The sequence below is a fragment of the Lithobates pipiens genome, unplaced genomic scaffold (assembly GCF_037356315.1).
Source record: "Lithobates pipiens isolate NorthernLeopardFrog02 unplaced genomic scaffold, aLitPip1_a1.2 Scaffold_3, whole genome shotgun sequence".
Taxonomy (NCBI): domain Eukaryota; kingdom Metazoa; phylum Chordata; class Amphibia; order Anura; family Ranidae; genus Lithobates; species Lithobates pipiens.
This window is the reverse complement of record NW_027507790.1, coordinates 117846550-117863244: the sequence shown is the minus strand read 5'-3', so window position 1 is coordinate 117863244 and position 16695 is coordinate 117846550. Positions and strand designations below refer to the sequence as shown.

General features: G+C 42.0%; 1 protein-coding gene across 2 annotated transcripts in view; it reads left to right on the top strand.

Annotated features, from left to right (window-relative positions):
• HSD17B4 (hydroxysteroid 17-beta dehydrogenase 4) overlaps positions 1 to 16695 on the top strand; it is a 429215-nt gene that overhangs the window by 142970 nt on the left and 269550 nt on the right. For both annotated transcript variants that reach the window (XM_077462215.1, XM_077462216.1), the window contains exons 6-7: positions 1853 to 1899; positions 5918 to 6002. In XM_077462215.1, the coding sequence (XP_077318341.1) occupies positions 1853 to 1899; positions 5918 to 6002 (132 nt within the window). The remainder of the gene's footprint in view (positions 1 to 1852; positions 1900 to 5917; positions 6003 to 16695) is intronic.

The following is a 16695-nucleotide window of genomic DNA, read 5'->3' as shown; positions in this document are numbered from 1 at the left end:
TGGTAAAATGTTGCTAGTTTTAGCAGTGCTTTACCATAATTTTAGCGGCGCTATTCGGCTGCTAGTGGGGCGCATATAATCCTAGCTAGCGGCCGAAGAAGAGGTTAAATGCGCCCGTGAAGCAACGCTGCCAAATCGCATTGCATGCGCTTGGGCAGTGGTGCCCATTAATATCAATGGGCAGGAGTGGTGGAGAAGCGGTATACACCACTCCAAACGTGCTGCTTGCATCGCCTCAGTGTGAGAGCACTCTGTCTTTCACACAGACTGCAGGGGAGCCGTTTTGCAGGCACTTTACAGGCGCTATTTTTAGCCCAAAAGTGCCTAAAAAAACGCCCCAGTGGGAAAGGTGTCTGTTAGGTTTTATGAGATGAAGGGGGATAAAAATAAAAAATAAATCGGCCTAACATATCGGCCCCAAAAAATCGGCATCATATATCGGCTATCGGCCGCCATGATTTCTAAATATCGGCATCGGCCAGAGAAAAACCCATATCGGTCGACCTCTATATTTAAGGTGGTTGTATTCCCTGCTTGGTCATTTTTACCTATGGGTAAGCCTGAGGCTTGCCTGTAGGTAAAATGAATGTCCTCATAACCGTACAGGTATTCACAATGCATACTAGCACGTTATGCTATTGTCTTGCATGTGTTTTTTTTTTTTCAGGGGTTTACTAATGCTTTAAAGCCAAACTAATATTAAAGCTACTTGGGAGGGAGTTGCATTAACAGGCAAAGAATACACACTCAATTAAACATTTTACCTTTTAGGCTGGGTTCACACCTATGTGAATTGGATGCAGGGGACCCACATCCAATTCACCATAGCAGGAGATTTTGACTGGCTCTCTATGGTTCACATATCTCTGCAGCGGCTCCGGTGCTAATTTGCACAGGAGCCCTGTGCATCTTTTGGTCCGTTTTGAGGTCTGAATTCAGCCAAAAATTCGGACTAAAATTGAACCCGAAATGGCGAACCGGGACGCACCAGACTCCTGCTGTGAGCTGTATGTGGCAATGGTGTGAACCCAGCCTTAAGGTGATATTAAAGGATTTCTTCTTTTCTTCTTATTTAAAAAAAATAAAATAAAATTAAAAATCCCACTCACCTGCCCTGTGCAGTGGTTTTGCACAGAGCAGACCCAATCCTGCTCTTCACTGGTTCCTCGCCAACGCTTTTGGCTTTTCCCTCCCTGCCGAGTACCCCCAGAACAAGCAGTTTGCAATGTCCATTCACACACACAGCTGCACCTTGGCCTGCCCCCTCTCACTCCTTATTGGCTCACTGGCTGTGATTGACAGCGGTCTCAGCCATTCAGAAGGAGCTGAGGCTCTCTTCCCCATTGCTGGATCGAGATGAGGCTCAGGTAAGCATTAGGGGGGATTTGGGGGAGAGCTGCACAGGAAAAGGTTCTTTTTACCTTCATGCATAGAATGTATGAAGGTAAAAAATCTTGAGCCTTTAACCTCTTTAATGCCCTGTTTGCAAAGTTAAACCTAAAATTGAATTTGCATATATTTTGCTTTCCCTGATTTACCTTGTTGTACTGACATGTATTGCCTAATAAACTTCCATACAGAAGGCTATGTTGGTTTTCACTTTTTTTGTATTACTTGTAACATTGCTTTTGCTGAAAATATGTTCTTTAAAAAAAGCCCTCTCCTGTGTGAGGTTTGTTAATGGAGCCTGTTATGATTACAGTATGTGTACAGAAGTTGCACAAAAAAGTGTGCCGTGTGTGTGTGTGTGTGTGTGTGTGTGTGGGGGGGGGGGGGGGTTCTTGTTTAGTAGCCCTTTGTTGCTGTTTACAGCTATTTATGTGATTGCCTTTCTTTAATTTTCTGCTCATAGAATTCTGAGGGATCGCTCTTTTGCAAGAATCAGCGATGCCGATTGGGGTGAGTACTGCTGCGTGTTCTGTTTATATTTATAATACTACTTATTGAAACCCTGGTTTGGAAATGACTAAAGCATACCCTTACCTGCCCTCTGAAACCTGTGTTTTTTCTTTGTTTTTTGTATAACTTAGAAACCTACCATATAACATTTAAACAAACACTAGAGCCAGTTTATTATTATAGAAAAATATGCATTTTCTTTGAATTTTTTCCTAATGTGTTTTTGCATCCTTATATGTTTACCCCAAAATATAATCAGTGTGTGCTAAGGAAAATGATATCACATTGGTGTGACTTCCTCGTCATTAACTATTTTAGGAGTGTTTTCTTCCCCTTTTTCAGCATTTTGTCACATGCAAAGAAAAAATAAGGTTGCATAATATTTAAAGGTTTTTTTTGTAAAGTTTTTTTTTTTTGATCACAAAAAATTTACATTGCTTAAATGACGCTTGACACTTATGGTGAACACACATGCCATTCAGATCATCCAACATTTTTTTTAAAACTTTTTTAAAATTTTTATTTTATTTTTCTTAATCTTATCTGGATCGTATAAGTGGATGCATGACCTGACCCCTCGTACAGCTGTGCACCAACAGATCACTTCTAATCATGTTTTTTTTTTTTTTTTTTTTTTATCCCACCATCCATACTAATGGAAAACACCCCAAAAAAAAAAAATAGACTGTGGAAGCATTGCGTTATAATTATTCTGCTACGAGTTCTCCTCTGAAGGGCTATGTAGATCTGAAAGGCTAGGAGCTAAACCTTTTAAAGAATGTTAACCCAACTTTTCATACTCCTGATGTGCCTGCTGTACCATGTACTTGTATGGAAAATTATCCTGTTATCTTTGTATTGCTTCCTTTGTGTGATATCCCTGGTTTTCTGGTGTTCCTGCTGGTTCCTTTGCTTTCCTAATAAAACTGATCCCATTAGGCATGACAGCACAGCATTGGCAGTTTTCTGGCTGTGCTGGGAACTCAGCCTGCTCTCCCCCAGTGATTAAACTTGTGCCAACACCTCCCCTTTCACAGCCACTTACTGGGAAGATCAGTGTGCTACTGTTTCTCCTCCTCTAGCTTTCTAAGCCCCTTATGCAGTTGAGAACAGAGAGCATGTTATCACTTATAAAAAAGAGGAGGAAAAAAGGTATTTATAATGTTTTTATATCCATAGACCAATGTTTTGCCTTTTATTTCTGTTAACCTGAATGGCTTGTTTTACAATCTGAGGGTTTACTCCTGGGCTTTGTGCTGGAACCAGGCTATCATAAAGGCAGGTGTTTCCAGCACTAGATGCTGCTGGGATCTGCAGGAATTGCTGAGTCTAGGTGCCATTTTAAAATCGCTAGGGTACAAATAGCTGCTGTCCGTGTGCTTAAAGCAGCACATTATATTAAAGTGGTAGTAAACCCTGGAATTCTATTTTTACTTACAGGTAAGCTTATAATGAAGCTTACCTGTAGACAAAATGAATATCTTTTAAACATGCACCGCTTAGAAGATATTCTTGCTAACAGCAGCTGGTGACGTCCCTGGTACGTGTGCTCTGAGGTAACGGTGGTGTTCATTCAGAGTTGTGTGCTGTGGCTCGGCCAATCAAATGCCTGGAGCCCCCGAAAACAGGAGGAAGACTGGGTGAATATGGAAGCCTCTGTAGCGTTGACAGCGCACGGCTGGAGGGCTTCATTTTTAAGGCATGTTTTTTTTTTTTTTTTTTTTTTTTTTTTTTTTTATAATTTGCTAGCATGCAGTGCATACTAGCACATTATGATATTGCCTTGCAGGTGGAAACTTTATTTTTATTTTTTTACATTTTTTAATACCGCTTTAAATACCATGAGTTCAGATTTGACGGATTTAAACTGAGCCACACAATAGGCTGGGTTCCCGCTAGTGCGAATTGGATGGGGAGTTCCCCACATCAAATACGTATGTCAGGAGACTGTGACCTGCTCTCACAACTCCGGGACGGCTGCGGAGCGGTTTGCAGAGGAACCCTGTGCGTCTTCTCATCTTTCAGGTTAGAATCCAGCCAACAATTCGGGCCTGATTCGTCCCTGAAATGGAGAACGGACGCACCGAACCCCTCCTGTGAGCTGCTCCCCACAGCAGTGTGAACCCATCGTTGGGCAGCACACAGCCAGAAATGGAGTAGCATGGTATAAATCTGCTGTAATTGTCTGTGCTCTTCTCAGGAGCTCAGTTCTATATTCAACTCATTGAGTAGAAGTGTACACACACACACACACACACACACACACACACACACACACACACACACACACACACACACACACACACACACACGAGTATTGGCTGCTTCAGTGTGAGATGATGCTCAGTCATACACCCTTACTATGCAGAAACAGTCATATTCAACGGAAAGTGCATGGAGCAGAGTGCAATAACACTAATCAACCGATAAGAAATCGCTTTACTTACATCTGTCTAGTACCAGATTGTGTCTGATGTATTGCTGTATTTGCTGCTTGCATGGTTTGATTAAATAAGCCAGAATATGTTGCTTAAAACCAAACTCTAAGTGCTTTTACCTAGAGCTGACCATACACTGCGAATTTTACTCTGTTGGCAGCCCTGCTCCAAAACTTGATTGATTTTTCGACCGTCTTTTGTCGAAGGAAAATGCTGCAACTGAACAAAACTGAGTCCGATGCAGACTCAGTTTCGATATTTTGACAGCCAGCTTTCGAAATACAATAGCTACAGTAGGAAATTGTGCCTCTGGGACAGAAACTGAGGTTGACTATCCCTATGTGATACAGACAGCAAAAAAAATTTGATATTCTTATTCCCCCCTCAATACAGAAACAAAGTGGTGTTGATGGCATGGCATCAGTGCTGCTCTCCATCATTACACATGTACTGCAGAGCATGCTCAGTGGGGGTCGATCAATGATGCCTCCATTCAGTTTGCCATCGATCTTCTGTGTTGAATGAGACTGGACTTCATCCAACCCTAAAGACTGGGGATTTCCTATGGTAAAAAGGAATTGCTCCTGTTGACAGCTCCAGGCTTAAGGTAAGTACTACATTAAAATATTCCATGAATAATAAACAAAAATCCCCAAAAAATTGCCTTTTAATTTATATAAATGATAGTTAGCTCAGAGCTAGGCTTGAAAGAAAAAGTCCAAAGCTTCTTTGCACTCCTGTGACCTGCTCTTAGCAGACAGCGGGCTGACCTCACAGAGCCTGTCCAAGCTCAGGAAAGATCGAGACCATGTGGTCAGGATATGCCCACATGCCTGGACCGGCACCTGGCTCAGCCTCTCGGTGAGCTGCTGCTCTGCCTTCTCCATTGCCCAGTGCTCCAATGAGCATGGTGGAGGTAGAGCAAAGAGCTGGTGAATGACAGTCTCCAGCTCTCTGCTCGTGGAGCTGTGAGAACTGAGCAATCAGCGGCGTTTGATCATTCAGTCCTCAGTGTTGGAGCCGGAGGGAGGCAGATGCTGCATCCAGCTAGGAAAATATGATTAAAAAAAAATCCCAAATCCCATACTTTTCTTATTTTTAAAATTTTACCTGTTCACATTATTATTACTATGTATTTGTATACACTCGTTATTTTGTAATTCTAAGCACTGTACATGTCGGTAAGCAAATGTTTAATAATTGAAATAAACAGAATGCTGATGTATTTGATCTGCTATATTCCAGTAATGTTCTGTATACAGTATAAATGGTTTGTTTCATTTTCTGTGTGCTAAAGAATTTAGCTTTTTTATTTCCACTACTCCGTGCATCTCTGAATACTGCAGTGTTCTGATCTAGTCTTTTAGTTTGATATTCATGCATTTTGTTAGTAGTAGTAGAACTTATTTTTCTGTTATTAATAATATTATAGCAGTTAATGAACTGTATTTTTGAATTTGAGGGCAATAGGCGAGCTTATGACAAGGTAGCCTGTTAAATTTACTTCAGACAGACTTATAATCATTGCTGCATTGCATCAATGAATTAATACTTTCTTGATCATTTTCTCCTCTCGCCAGATATTATTCATAGAGTTCACCTGAGAGGGTCATTCCTGGTTACTAGAGCAGCATGGAATCACATGAAGAATCAGAAATTTGGAAGGTACAAATAAAGAATGCATTCTTTATAACATTCAGAAGTGAATAAATGTTTAGTGTTCTCATTGATGGGTGCAACAACAAAAATTGTGTCCATCCTATTTAGATGAGTTTTCTATCTTTAATCCACTCCACTGTGGAATCGTGCTTCTATTGCCCTTTAATTTGAACAAAGACTAGCCATCCATGCTTACCATCTGATTTGGTGTTTGAACGACAATTTTCTGCATGGCTGTGATTTTAAAATCAACTTTTTCGAGCCGCGTGGTACTGATGGAGCCACCCACTGCTCAAATTTCAACCAATTCAGCAGAAATGGTCTGAAGTTCTTAAAGCTGCTTGAATTAGTGTGCGGCTTTGCTTCAAACTGATTCTGGGTAGGATTAGGAGCATGGCTACCCATGTGGCTTTAAATAAAATTTGTTGTTTTTCGATGACTAGATTTTCAGCCTTTATATAAATGAGTCTACTTTGTTAAGCAGGCTATAATATTTTTGCATATATGGTAATGGAATAAAATATGTAAATACCAAAATGCAAAATAAAATAAATTATTTGCTAAAAGGAAATTCAACAGGTATTTAATATTTCATAAACTTTTTTTTTTTTGTTTTCACTTTTGTGAATGTAATTGCAATTCATTTATTTCGTTTGGATTATTTTTGTAACTAATACAACAGGGGATAATAAAATAAGATTGAGAAACCAGTGTTTTATGTATTAGGAGGATGTTTCACCTTTATTTTGACCTTATAGTGTCATGCAGTGAAGACGTGCATGATTATGCACAATCATAGGTATATTCTGTATAATACACAACCGTTAATGCATCCATTACTTCATTGCTGTAAAAGGGTTATTTTTGAATGTCAGGAATGAATGCTTCCATATTAGTGCCAAGAATTCTAGCATTGGAGGAGTGGTTGAGTTTAAGTTTGACTAATCTGACCTTGATCTCTGGTGCAAATCGTGTGTGTGCGTGTATGTGTGTGTGTACAGCCACTGTACCCATCAATTGCTGCCAGTGTGCCCATCAATTGCCGCTACTGTGGCCTATCAAATGCTACCAGTGTGCATTGCCCGGAAGTCGGGATTTACCTGTCTTGCAGCGGGTCACGGTGGTGCCCCCCACGTCCACACTCCTTGATGTCTCTGGACCTCTCTATCAGGCGTCCAATCACCGTGCCTGTTTCAGCCAATCGGGTGACAGGTAACCAGACCCGAGCACCTGATTGGCTGAAAGGTGGGTCAGTGTTAGGAAAGCGATTTATTTACTTTACTTTACTTTATTTACGGCTCTAATCAGGCACTTCAAAAAAAAAAAAAAGCTGCTGTAATTCAGGTGCCCGGCGCCCGACAAGGGCTCAGACACCTGAATAGGGGGCGGCAGCGGCGACCATAGATAGATTGATGCAATGCATAAATCTATCTATGGTGAGAGACAAGTGACAGGAGAGAGGGGGCTGTACTCCTGTGCCCTTTATGGATGCACTGCCATTGTATGTGTGAGAGCTACAATGTAAAGTAGTGTAGAGCTTGTATAACGGTGTAAATTTGCTGTCCCCTCAAAATAACTCAACATACAGCCATTCATGTGTAAACCGCTGGCAACAAAAGTGAGTACACCAACTAACTGAAAATGTCCTAATTGGGCCCAAAGTGTCAATATTTTGTGTGACCACCATTATTTTCCAGCACTACCTTAATCCTCTTAGGCATGGAGTTCACCAGAACTTAACAGGTTGCCACTGGAGTCCTCTTCCACTCCTCCACGACGACATCATGGTGCTGGTGGATGTTAGAGACCTTGCGCTCCTTTACCTTCCATTTGAGGATGCCCCACAGATGCTCAATAGGGTTTAGGTCTGGAGACATGCTTGGCTAGTCCAACACCTTTACCCTCAGCTTCTTTAGCAAGGCAGAGGTCATCTTGGAGGTGTGTTTGGGGTTATGTTGGCATGCAGCCCAGTCTATGAAGGGAGGGGATCATGCTCTGCTTCAGTATGTCACAGTACATGTTGGCCTTCATGGCTCCCACAATGAACTGTAGCTCTCCAGTGCCGGCAACTTTCATGCAGCCCCAGATCATGACACTTCCACTACCATGCTTGACTGCAGGCAAGACACACTTGTCTTTGTACTTTGTACTCCTCACCTGGTTGCTGCCACACACGCTTGACACCATCTGGACCAAATAAGTTTATCTGGGTCTCTTCAGACCACAGGTCATGGTTCCCGTAATCCATGTTCTTAGTCTGCTTGTCTTCAGCAAACTGTCTGCAGGCATTCTTGTGCCTCATCTTTAGAAGTGGCTTTCTTGTGGGACAACAGCCATGCAGACCAATTTGATGCATTGTGTGGCATATGGTCTGAGCACTGACAGGATGACCCCCCCCCCTTCAACCTCTGCTGCAATGCTGGCAGCACTCATATGTCTATTTCTCAAAGACAACCTCTGGATATGACGCTGAGTATGTGCACTCAACTTCTTTGGTCGACAATAGTGAGGCCTGTTGTGGAACCTGTCCTGTTAAAATGCTGTATGTTCTTGGCAACCATGCTGCAGCTCGGTTTTAGGGTGCTGCCAAGCTTCTTATAGCCTAGGCCATCTTTATGTAGAGCAAAAATTATTTTTTCAGATCCTCAGAGTTCTTTGCCATGAGGTGCCATGTTGAACTTCCAGTGACCAGTATGAGAGAGTGAGCGATAACACCTAATTTCACACACCTGCTCCCTATTCACACCTGTGACCTTGTAACACTAGTCACATGACACTGAGGAGGGAAAATGGCTAATCGGGCCCAATTTGGATATTTTCACTAAGGAGTGTACTCACTTTTGTTACATGACATAGTGGGGACATAGGGGTCAGCAGGAGGAACCACAGCGTCCAGTGGAGACACGCTGTGAGCTACCTGGAAGTGTTGTCAGCGGTTTAGACATTAATGGCTGTGTGATGTTGTTTTGAGGGGACAGCAAGTGTGTGTGTGTGTGTGTGTGTGTGTGTGTGTGTGTGTGTGTGTGTGTGTGTGTATGTATGTATGTATGTATGTATGTGTATATATATATATATATATATATATATATATATATATATAATATAAATTATACACACACAGTTGGGTACATATATATTTGGACACAGGCACAATTATCATGCTTTTGGCTCTGTATGCCACCAGAATAATTTTAATCTCCATCCAGTAGGGGCAAAACTTTACAGATAAACGTAATCCTAAAAACTGCACTCTATAGGGGATATGTTTTATGGTTTGTAGGTAGTTTTTGTATCAGTAAGGGAAATCTCCTGCTATAATTGCACACGTTTTTAAATGATTTTCAATAACTTAAATTCTGGTTATTTTTTTCCCTCAGCACATGCAGCTTGCACTCTTTGTTGCATATCATTTTTTTGAAGTCACATTCAAAGATTTTGTTGCCTTTGATTATGTTCCTCAAACCGTAGTAGAAACCATTTGAGACTAAAATTAATGTGACCCTTTAGATCTGTTTACATTTCCACAACCTTACCAAGCAGTACTTTCTTAACATTAAATGAGGCTTGGTAGTCTAAGGCATAACAATTGAGGGTTTCACCTTGTCTCGGCATCAGTGACCTTCATTCATTTATTAAATGGGAATTTTCATGGTGTTGTAAAGTGAACCTATGAGTATAGAAATAAGGCAACAGTCATTTCTGACTAAAATAAATATTCGCTGCACTGGAATGGCTATGCACTACATAATCTCTATCTTAATCTATAGTTATAGATCCACAAGAATATATTAGTGTGCATAAAATAATAAACATACAACTGGTGTAAAGTGCAAGTGCAAAATATAGCTAAACAAATAATGTGCACAAAATCTGTAAACGCACAACTAAATATAAAGTGCACAAGTGCCAATTGTGCCAAAAAACTCCCTGAGGGTTATATGAACCCCTTATTACGCGTACACACGATCAGACTATCCAGCGGACTTAGTCTGGTGGACAAACCGCCAGAAAGTCGGCCCGACTTTCCGAACGAGCGGACCTTCCCACACACAACCGGACTATGGCAGGAGTCTGCCGTACTTTTGAAATGAACGGACTTGCCCACATTCTGAGGTGAGCTTATTACCATAAGGGGTTCCTTGATTTCACCTATGCATGATTCAGAGCCACGTTTGGATGTAACAAGCATGTCAATAGTATGATCACTGGAGATCACGTCACCTGCATCTAGTCTCACATCAATCAACATTTTTTGTCTTTATCACAGCCCAAGACAGGCTGCCACAGAAGAACTGCTTTTTAATAATAGAGAAACTTGTATGGTTCATGCACTTGCACTTTTTCTTGTGTTTTTTATTTATTTATACATGCTTGCTATCACATATGTATGCATTTAGCACTTTTTTCATTTATTATTATTATTATTATTATTATTATTGATATTTTATTTACTGGTGTGTTGTTGTGCTTGGCACCTTGTAACTCTAAGGGGTCCATATAACCTCAGAGTTTTTTGGCACACGTGACACTTGTGCACTTTATATTTAGTTGTGCGTTTACAGATTTTGTGCACATTATTTGTTTAGCTATATTTTGCACTTGCACTTTACACCAGTTGTATGCTTATTATATTATTGTGGCTCTATAACTATAGATTAAGATACAGATTATTTAGTGCATAGCCATTCCAGTGCAGCTTATATTTATTTTTGTTTTTATTGTGCGCGAACGTATGAGACGTGTTTAACGTTTGCAGCTTGATAGTGGCAGATCGGTAGGGGGTTCTTTAAGGCTCGCAGGATTTTGTTGTTTTGGTCATTTCTGACTAATTTTTATTTTATTTTTTTGGCCCTGGGGTTGCCATCCTAATCCCAGCTTCACTATGGTGTCTCCCATTGACCTGTACATAGCTACATGACATGGTGGGGACATAGGGGTCAGCAGGAGGAACCACGGCGTCCAGTGGAGAGACACTGTGAGCTACCTGGAAGTGTTGGATAGTTTTGGCTCCCAGAGAGCTGCAAGAGTGAAGTTTCAACACACTTGCTATTCATTTTTTTTTTTTTTTTTTACAGTAGGTTGATTCTGTAAACTCACCCACCCGCCAACTGGGTCACCTTAAGGCATGGGCCAAATGCAAGCCATAAACTTTCCACTATGGCTCGCTACACACAAATAGATTATTTTTGTTCAGCCTACAGATTTCGTCATACATGCAATACAGTGTGGCTAGACAAATCTCCCGCTTTAATATACTAACAGGTGGCAGCTTTCAGAGTACCCAAACGGGGGCTGCCTCTGATTCGATGGAGCTGCTGTTTGGCTGATTGTTTTCCATTTGGCTTTTTTCTATTTTTTTAGCCGACGGGTGTTTCAGCTTGTTCATTGGAAACTAGCCAAAATTTGCACAAGATATGGCCAGGTTAAGCATGTTATGAACCTAATTATATATTGTAACTTTAATCCTAAACCTTAATCCTTAAAGTGACCCTGTCGCTATAGTAAATATTTTGAGCCAAGATATAACCTGTAAGAACACTGTAAATTCTCTGCATTTCCTTCTGCCTGCATTGTTGAATGATATTTTGGATCTAAGAAATCTTATGATGAAGTCAAAAAGGAATCGGACACTTCTGGGTGTCTGCTTCCTGGGTCCTATGCAGCTCTTATTGGTTCCTCTCTCTGACCTCCACCCTTACAGATTACAGCAATGTTGTGGCGCTCAGAGAAGAAGTGAGAGCTGCATAGGATCCAGGAGTTCAACACTACCAGAAGTCCAAACATTTAGTCCACTGAACCAGCAGCAGACTTCATGTTTACTGTAAACAGATGTAAAAATTCTTGGGTACAAAAAACAGGAGCTGTTGACCAAATGAGACAATGAAGACTTCATGAAATGTCAGAAAGCCAGCACACGTTGGGGGTTCTAGTAGGTGCTCTTCATCACGGCTTAAAGGCCTCATGCACACAGGAGTAAAAATAAATAAATGCATGCTTATGCATGCAAATTTATTGCGGTGGCTAAAATACATGAATTTTCCAGCCATAGAATGAGTTTATGCTCAAACACTTGCCATGCCAAAAATACCATGCCATGCCTGGTAACTTGCCATGCCTAAATGCCATGCACATACTGTATGAACGCGCATAAAAAATGAAAAAACTCAAGATTTAGAGGTGTTTTTTCTGACAACGTAATAGGCACATAAATTCATACGCTCGTGTGCATGAGGCCTTAGAATCTGCATGGCATTATACTTTAAAGAGAAGTTTACTTTAATATAAATTGCACTAATCCTTTTCGTCTCCTTCCCCTGATGTAAACAGACCCAGCCTTCCTCTATACAGATGCATACTTACCTTCTGAACTGATGGCTTTGTTTCTACTTAAATGTGTTGCCAAAAGTTTTTGTTTTTCTGGCCACGTCTGTGCATTTCATATCCATGCACCTGTATGGGATGGTCTCTGACCATCTTCAGCCTTGGGATGTATCCCTATAGAAGCCTGTTTGGCAATAATATTCAATTACAGCCAGGACAATGAAGGTTGCACTGCTGAATGTAAACCAACAGCAGAAATGCGACCAACAGATTGAGGTAAGTATGCATCTGTGGAGGGCGAGAGGGGGTTGTTGGCTCAGGAGGAAGAGGCACAAAGGATATGTACACTTTGTTTTAAATTGCGCTTATCCTTTAAGGATGTGAGAACTATAAACAAAGCCCTAAAATGCACTGGCTTGTCCTTTTTCAAAGAAAACCTCCTTCATGATCTCTAGACTTTTGATCTTGCTCATTTGATTTTTCCTGTACCTCTTTAAAGAGGAAGTAAACCCTGATGGGTTTACTTCCTCTGATTCCCTGCAAAGGTAAAGCATAATGGACTACTATGCATCGCCCCTGTGACCTTGATCAAACTCCTACCTCCATTACTCGTACTGTAAAAATTATTGGTATTGATTGCTTTCTTGATTTGATTATGGATGTAATTTTAAAATCTTCATCTGTAATTGTCTAGCTTGGTGATTCCTACCCTACTTAAACGTCATACCCTACTTATAAAGATTGTTAAAGGATAACTCCACTTTTGTGGTGGGGGGAAAAATAGCAAACTAATTGCGACACAAGTCATATTGTAATTGAATGTTATTAAAAATTAGGTTTCCTTTTCAATCTGCAGCTCTGTAATGTTCTGTAAATGCAATATGGCAACCTGGAGGTGTTCTGTACACAGAATTCCCCCCCAGAAACAATTTCCTGCTTTTGTGATTGGCTCACCAATTTTCCCAGAAGTCTGCACTAAAATACAAGTCAGATTTCAGGCATCCCTTGCAACAAAAATGCAATTTTTGGTGAGACACTCCCAATAGGAAATCATGTCTGAAGGGATGCAGACCCTGTCATTTTCTTTATTAAAGTCCTGCAGGTGCGGCAGCTGATTGTATCTAATGGTAGTGGTTTCATAATTATCACTTTCCTCATGGACACAGACAAACAATGATTTCGTCAGAATAGCAAAAGGTAGGAATCTGCAACGTTTGCTAAAATCCTTGCAATGTGCATACATCACCTAAAGAGGAATGTTTTTTTTCCCTCAACAAAAGTGGAGTTTCTCTTTAATGAAGTGTCCTAAATGTACTTTAATGGATGTAAAAATGGCAGGTGATTTACTAAAACTGGAGAGTACAAAATCTGGTGGAGCTATGCATGGTAGCCAATGGGCTTCTAACTTAAAAAAACAAACAAACCTGCAAGACAATGGCATAATGTGCTTGTATACATCGCATACTAGCACATTATAAAGTACCTTTTAAAATGAAGCCCTTCCAGCGGTGCCCGCTCACCGCTGATAGGGCTGACATCTTCCGTCCTTCCAGGTTTGCGGACTCCGGTGTGATTTGCTGGAGCTGCTGGAGCCCCTCGGGTCTGGCAAGAAGCTCTGAAGGTCCAGTATGGTATGTCGCACCTTCAGAGCGCATATGCTGCTGACACCAACGGCTGCATCCAAGGTATCTCCTAAACGGTTTGTTATTTTTACATAGAGGGAAGTCTATAATGAGGCTTTACCTGTAGGTAGAATGAATATCTCTTAAACATGCACTGTTTAGGAGATATTCATTCTACCCACAGGCAAGCCTTATTATAGACTTACCTGTATGTAAAAATAACAAAGCGGGGTTTACAGGCGATTTAAGCTTTGACCAAAAAACCTGGAAGCTGATTGGTTTCTATGCAGAGCTGCACCAGATTTTGCACTCTTCAGTTTAGTTTTTTACTATATCAAACCCATGGTTTTTAATAATACTTGAAACAGATTTTGGTAACTTTCAAATGATGTTACTTTAAGTTTTCAGGTAGTTATTTACAAAACAACAAAATCTTCATAGATTTCAAGTTGTCTTTGAATTCATCAAATAAAATGCTAATTTAGAAAATCCTGGGTGGTATAAGAGCAAATGAATAATTTATACACACAAATTGCGGGTGTTTAATTATGCATTTTATACAGAGTCTTTGTCTACTTGGCTAATCTTTTCGATTTTATTTTCCCAAGTGTTCTTCCAGGACAGCCCTTGAGAGATGGAGCTCCTCCCATCGACACAGGAAACACATTGCCACAGTTCAAAAGGCGGTCCCTCAGGTCCCTGGTCAGTCATTTGTGTTTCCTCCGTCGGAGGAACATGTTGCCAGGAACCTGGAGGCCCCTCTCAGGGGCTGCCTGAGAACCTGCAAGCCTAAGGGACCGGGTCCTGGTTTATGGCTGCAGTTTGGGTCCATACCTTTTTTTCTTTGGCTCGGGTACCGTCCAGCTGAACCGGAGCAGACCCGTTACCCTCCTCCTTCCAGTGCCGAGGTGGCCAGGGGCAGAATGACGCCGGTTTCCCCCAGGAGTGGTGAGTGGAACCTTCCATCTTCCCTCCTCGTTGCAGGGGGTCGGAGACGCCGAGCGTTCACTTCCGGCGGAACCGCGTCATCACTGCGTGCCGAGACTTCCGGTTCCGGGTCTCTAAGGGTACAAGGAGGAGAGGGAGAGCCAGCGCTGTGCCTGTAAAGCCCGACCAGCGTCCAGCTATACCGGATTAGCGGCGGGATTCGGAGCGTCAGAGGGGGACCATGGAGGCTATTCCCCAGGATACTCCGGCGGAGACAGGCACCAGCCAAACCCAGGTAGGCTGCTGGGCATGCTATTACTCTGGTGGAGTGGTGGTGTTTGTAGGCTGGGCCCTGTAGTACCCCACGGTGGCGGTTTACTCACAGTGAGGTTGTTTGTTAGTGGTGATTCTAAGAGGGACATGGTTCTGACGCTAAGAAATCCTTTGTCTTCTTATTTTCAGGCTAAAGAGATGCCAAGGGAAGACAAGACAGGCCGCAAAAAGTGTCCTAATTGTGGGAATAGGTTGTCCTCTGGCTCTAACAAAGCCCTATGCAAGCAATGCATTGCAAGCTTGCTTAAATCTGAGGCAGATTCCCCTTTAGCAAAGTTTTTGGGCTCCTTTAAAGAGGAAATGGCGTCGACCTTTAAGTCCCTCCGGGAGTTAATCACTGACGTGGGATCAGCTGCAGCTGCCTCCACGAGTAAAACAACTATAATCTCATCCTCACCATGCCTTACAACACCCAGCTCAGGGGAGCCCCGTATGGTCAGGGAGCCTAGCCCCACGTTGATTAGCCCCGAATCCTCTGACACTGACTCGGGTCAGGAAGAGGATCAAGCAGCATCTAAAGCCTCAAAATATAGATTATCTCTCGAGGAAGTAGATGAGCTAATGGGGGCTATCTATGATACGCTGGAAATTGAGGAGGAAGAAACTCAGTTATCCAGACATGATCAAATGTATGAGGCTCTGGGGAAAAAGAAAGCAAGGGTTTTTCCTATACATAAGGTGCTTTCTGACCTTGTCCTTAAGGAGTGGTCTGAACCAGACAAGAAGGTTTTCTTTCCTAAATCCCTTAAGAGAAGGTTCCCTTTTGATGAGAGCCCAGAGGCGGTCTGGAATAAAAATCCAAAACTAGACGCCCCTCTGTCCAAAATCTCAAAGCAGGCTGATCTGGCCTTTGAGGATATGGGCCACCTGAAAGATCCCATGGACAGGAGAACAGACATCGTCTTAAAGAGGGCCTGGGATGCCTCTATGGCAGGCTTAAAACCAGCTCTAGCCACTTCCTGTGTAGCTAGAAACCTGGAGTTCTGGTTATCGCAACTACAAGAACACTTAAAGGCAGGCACTCCTAGGGGGGAGCTTTTGAAATCTTTCCCTATGCTTTTTAAGGCCACCAGTTTCATCTCTGACGCCTCCACGGACTCCGTTAAATTTACGGCTAAATCTGCAGCACTTTCAGTGGCAGCAAGGAGGTCAGTATGGATGAAAACCTGGGGGGGAGACACGGCGTCTAAAACCCGCCTGTGCAGCGTCCCTTTTACAGGAGACTTAGTCTTCGGGCCTGAATTAGACTCCGCCTTAGAAAGGACGGCGGACAAAAAGAAAACCTTTCCTGCAAAAAAGAAAAATTTTCAAAGAAAAATTTTTCGTCCCTTTAAGGAACCCTCTAAATCAGAGAAGAGTTCAACCCCCAAAAAACATTGGTCGGGACATAAAGGGAAAGGAAAAGGGGGCATACTGTTTAGCCGCCCCAATCAGGATCCCAAACCCCAGTGACGTCAGGGTTCCTGTGGGAGGAAGATTAAGCAAATTTCTTCCTC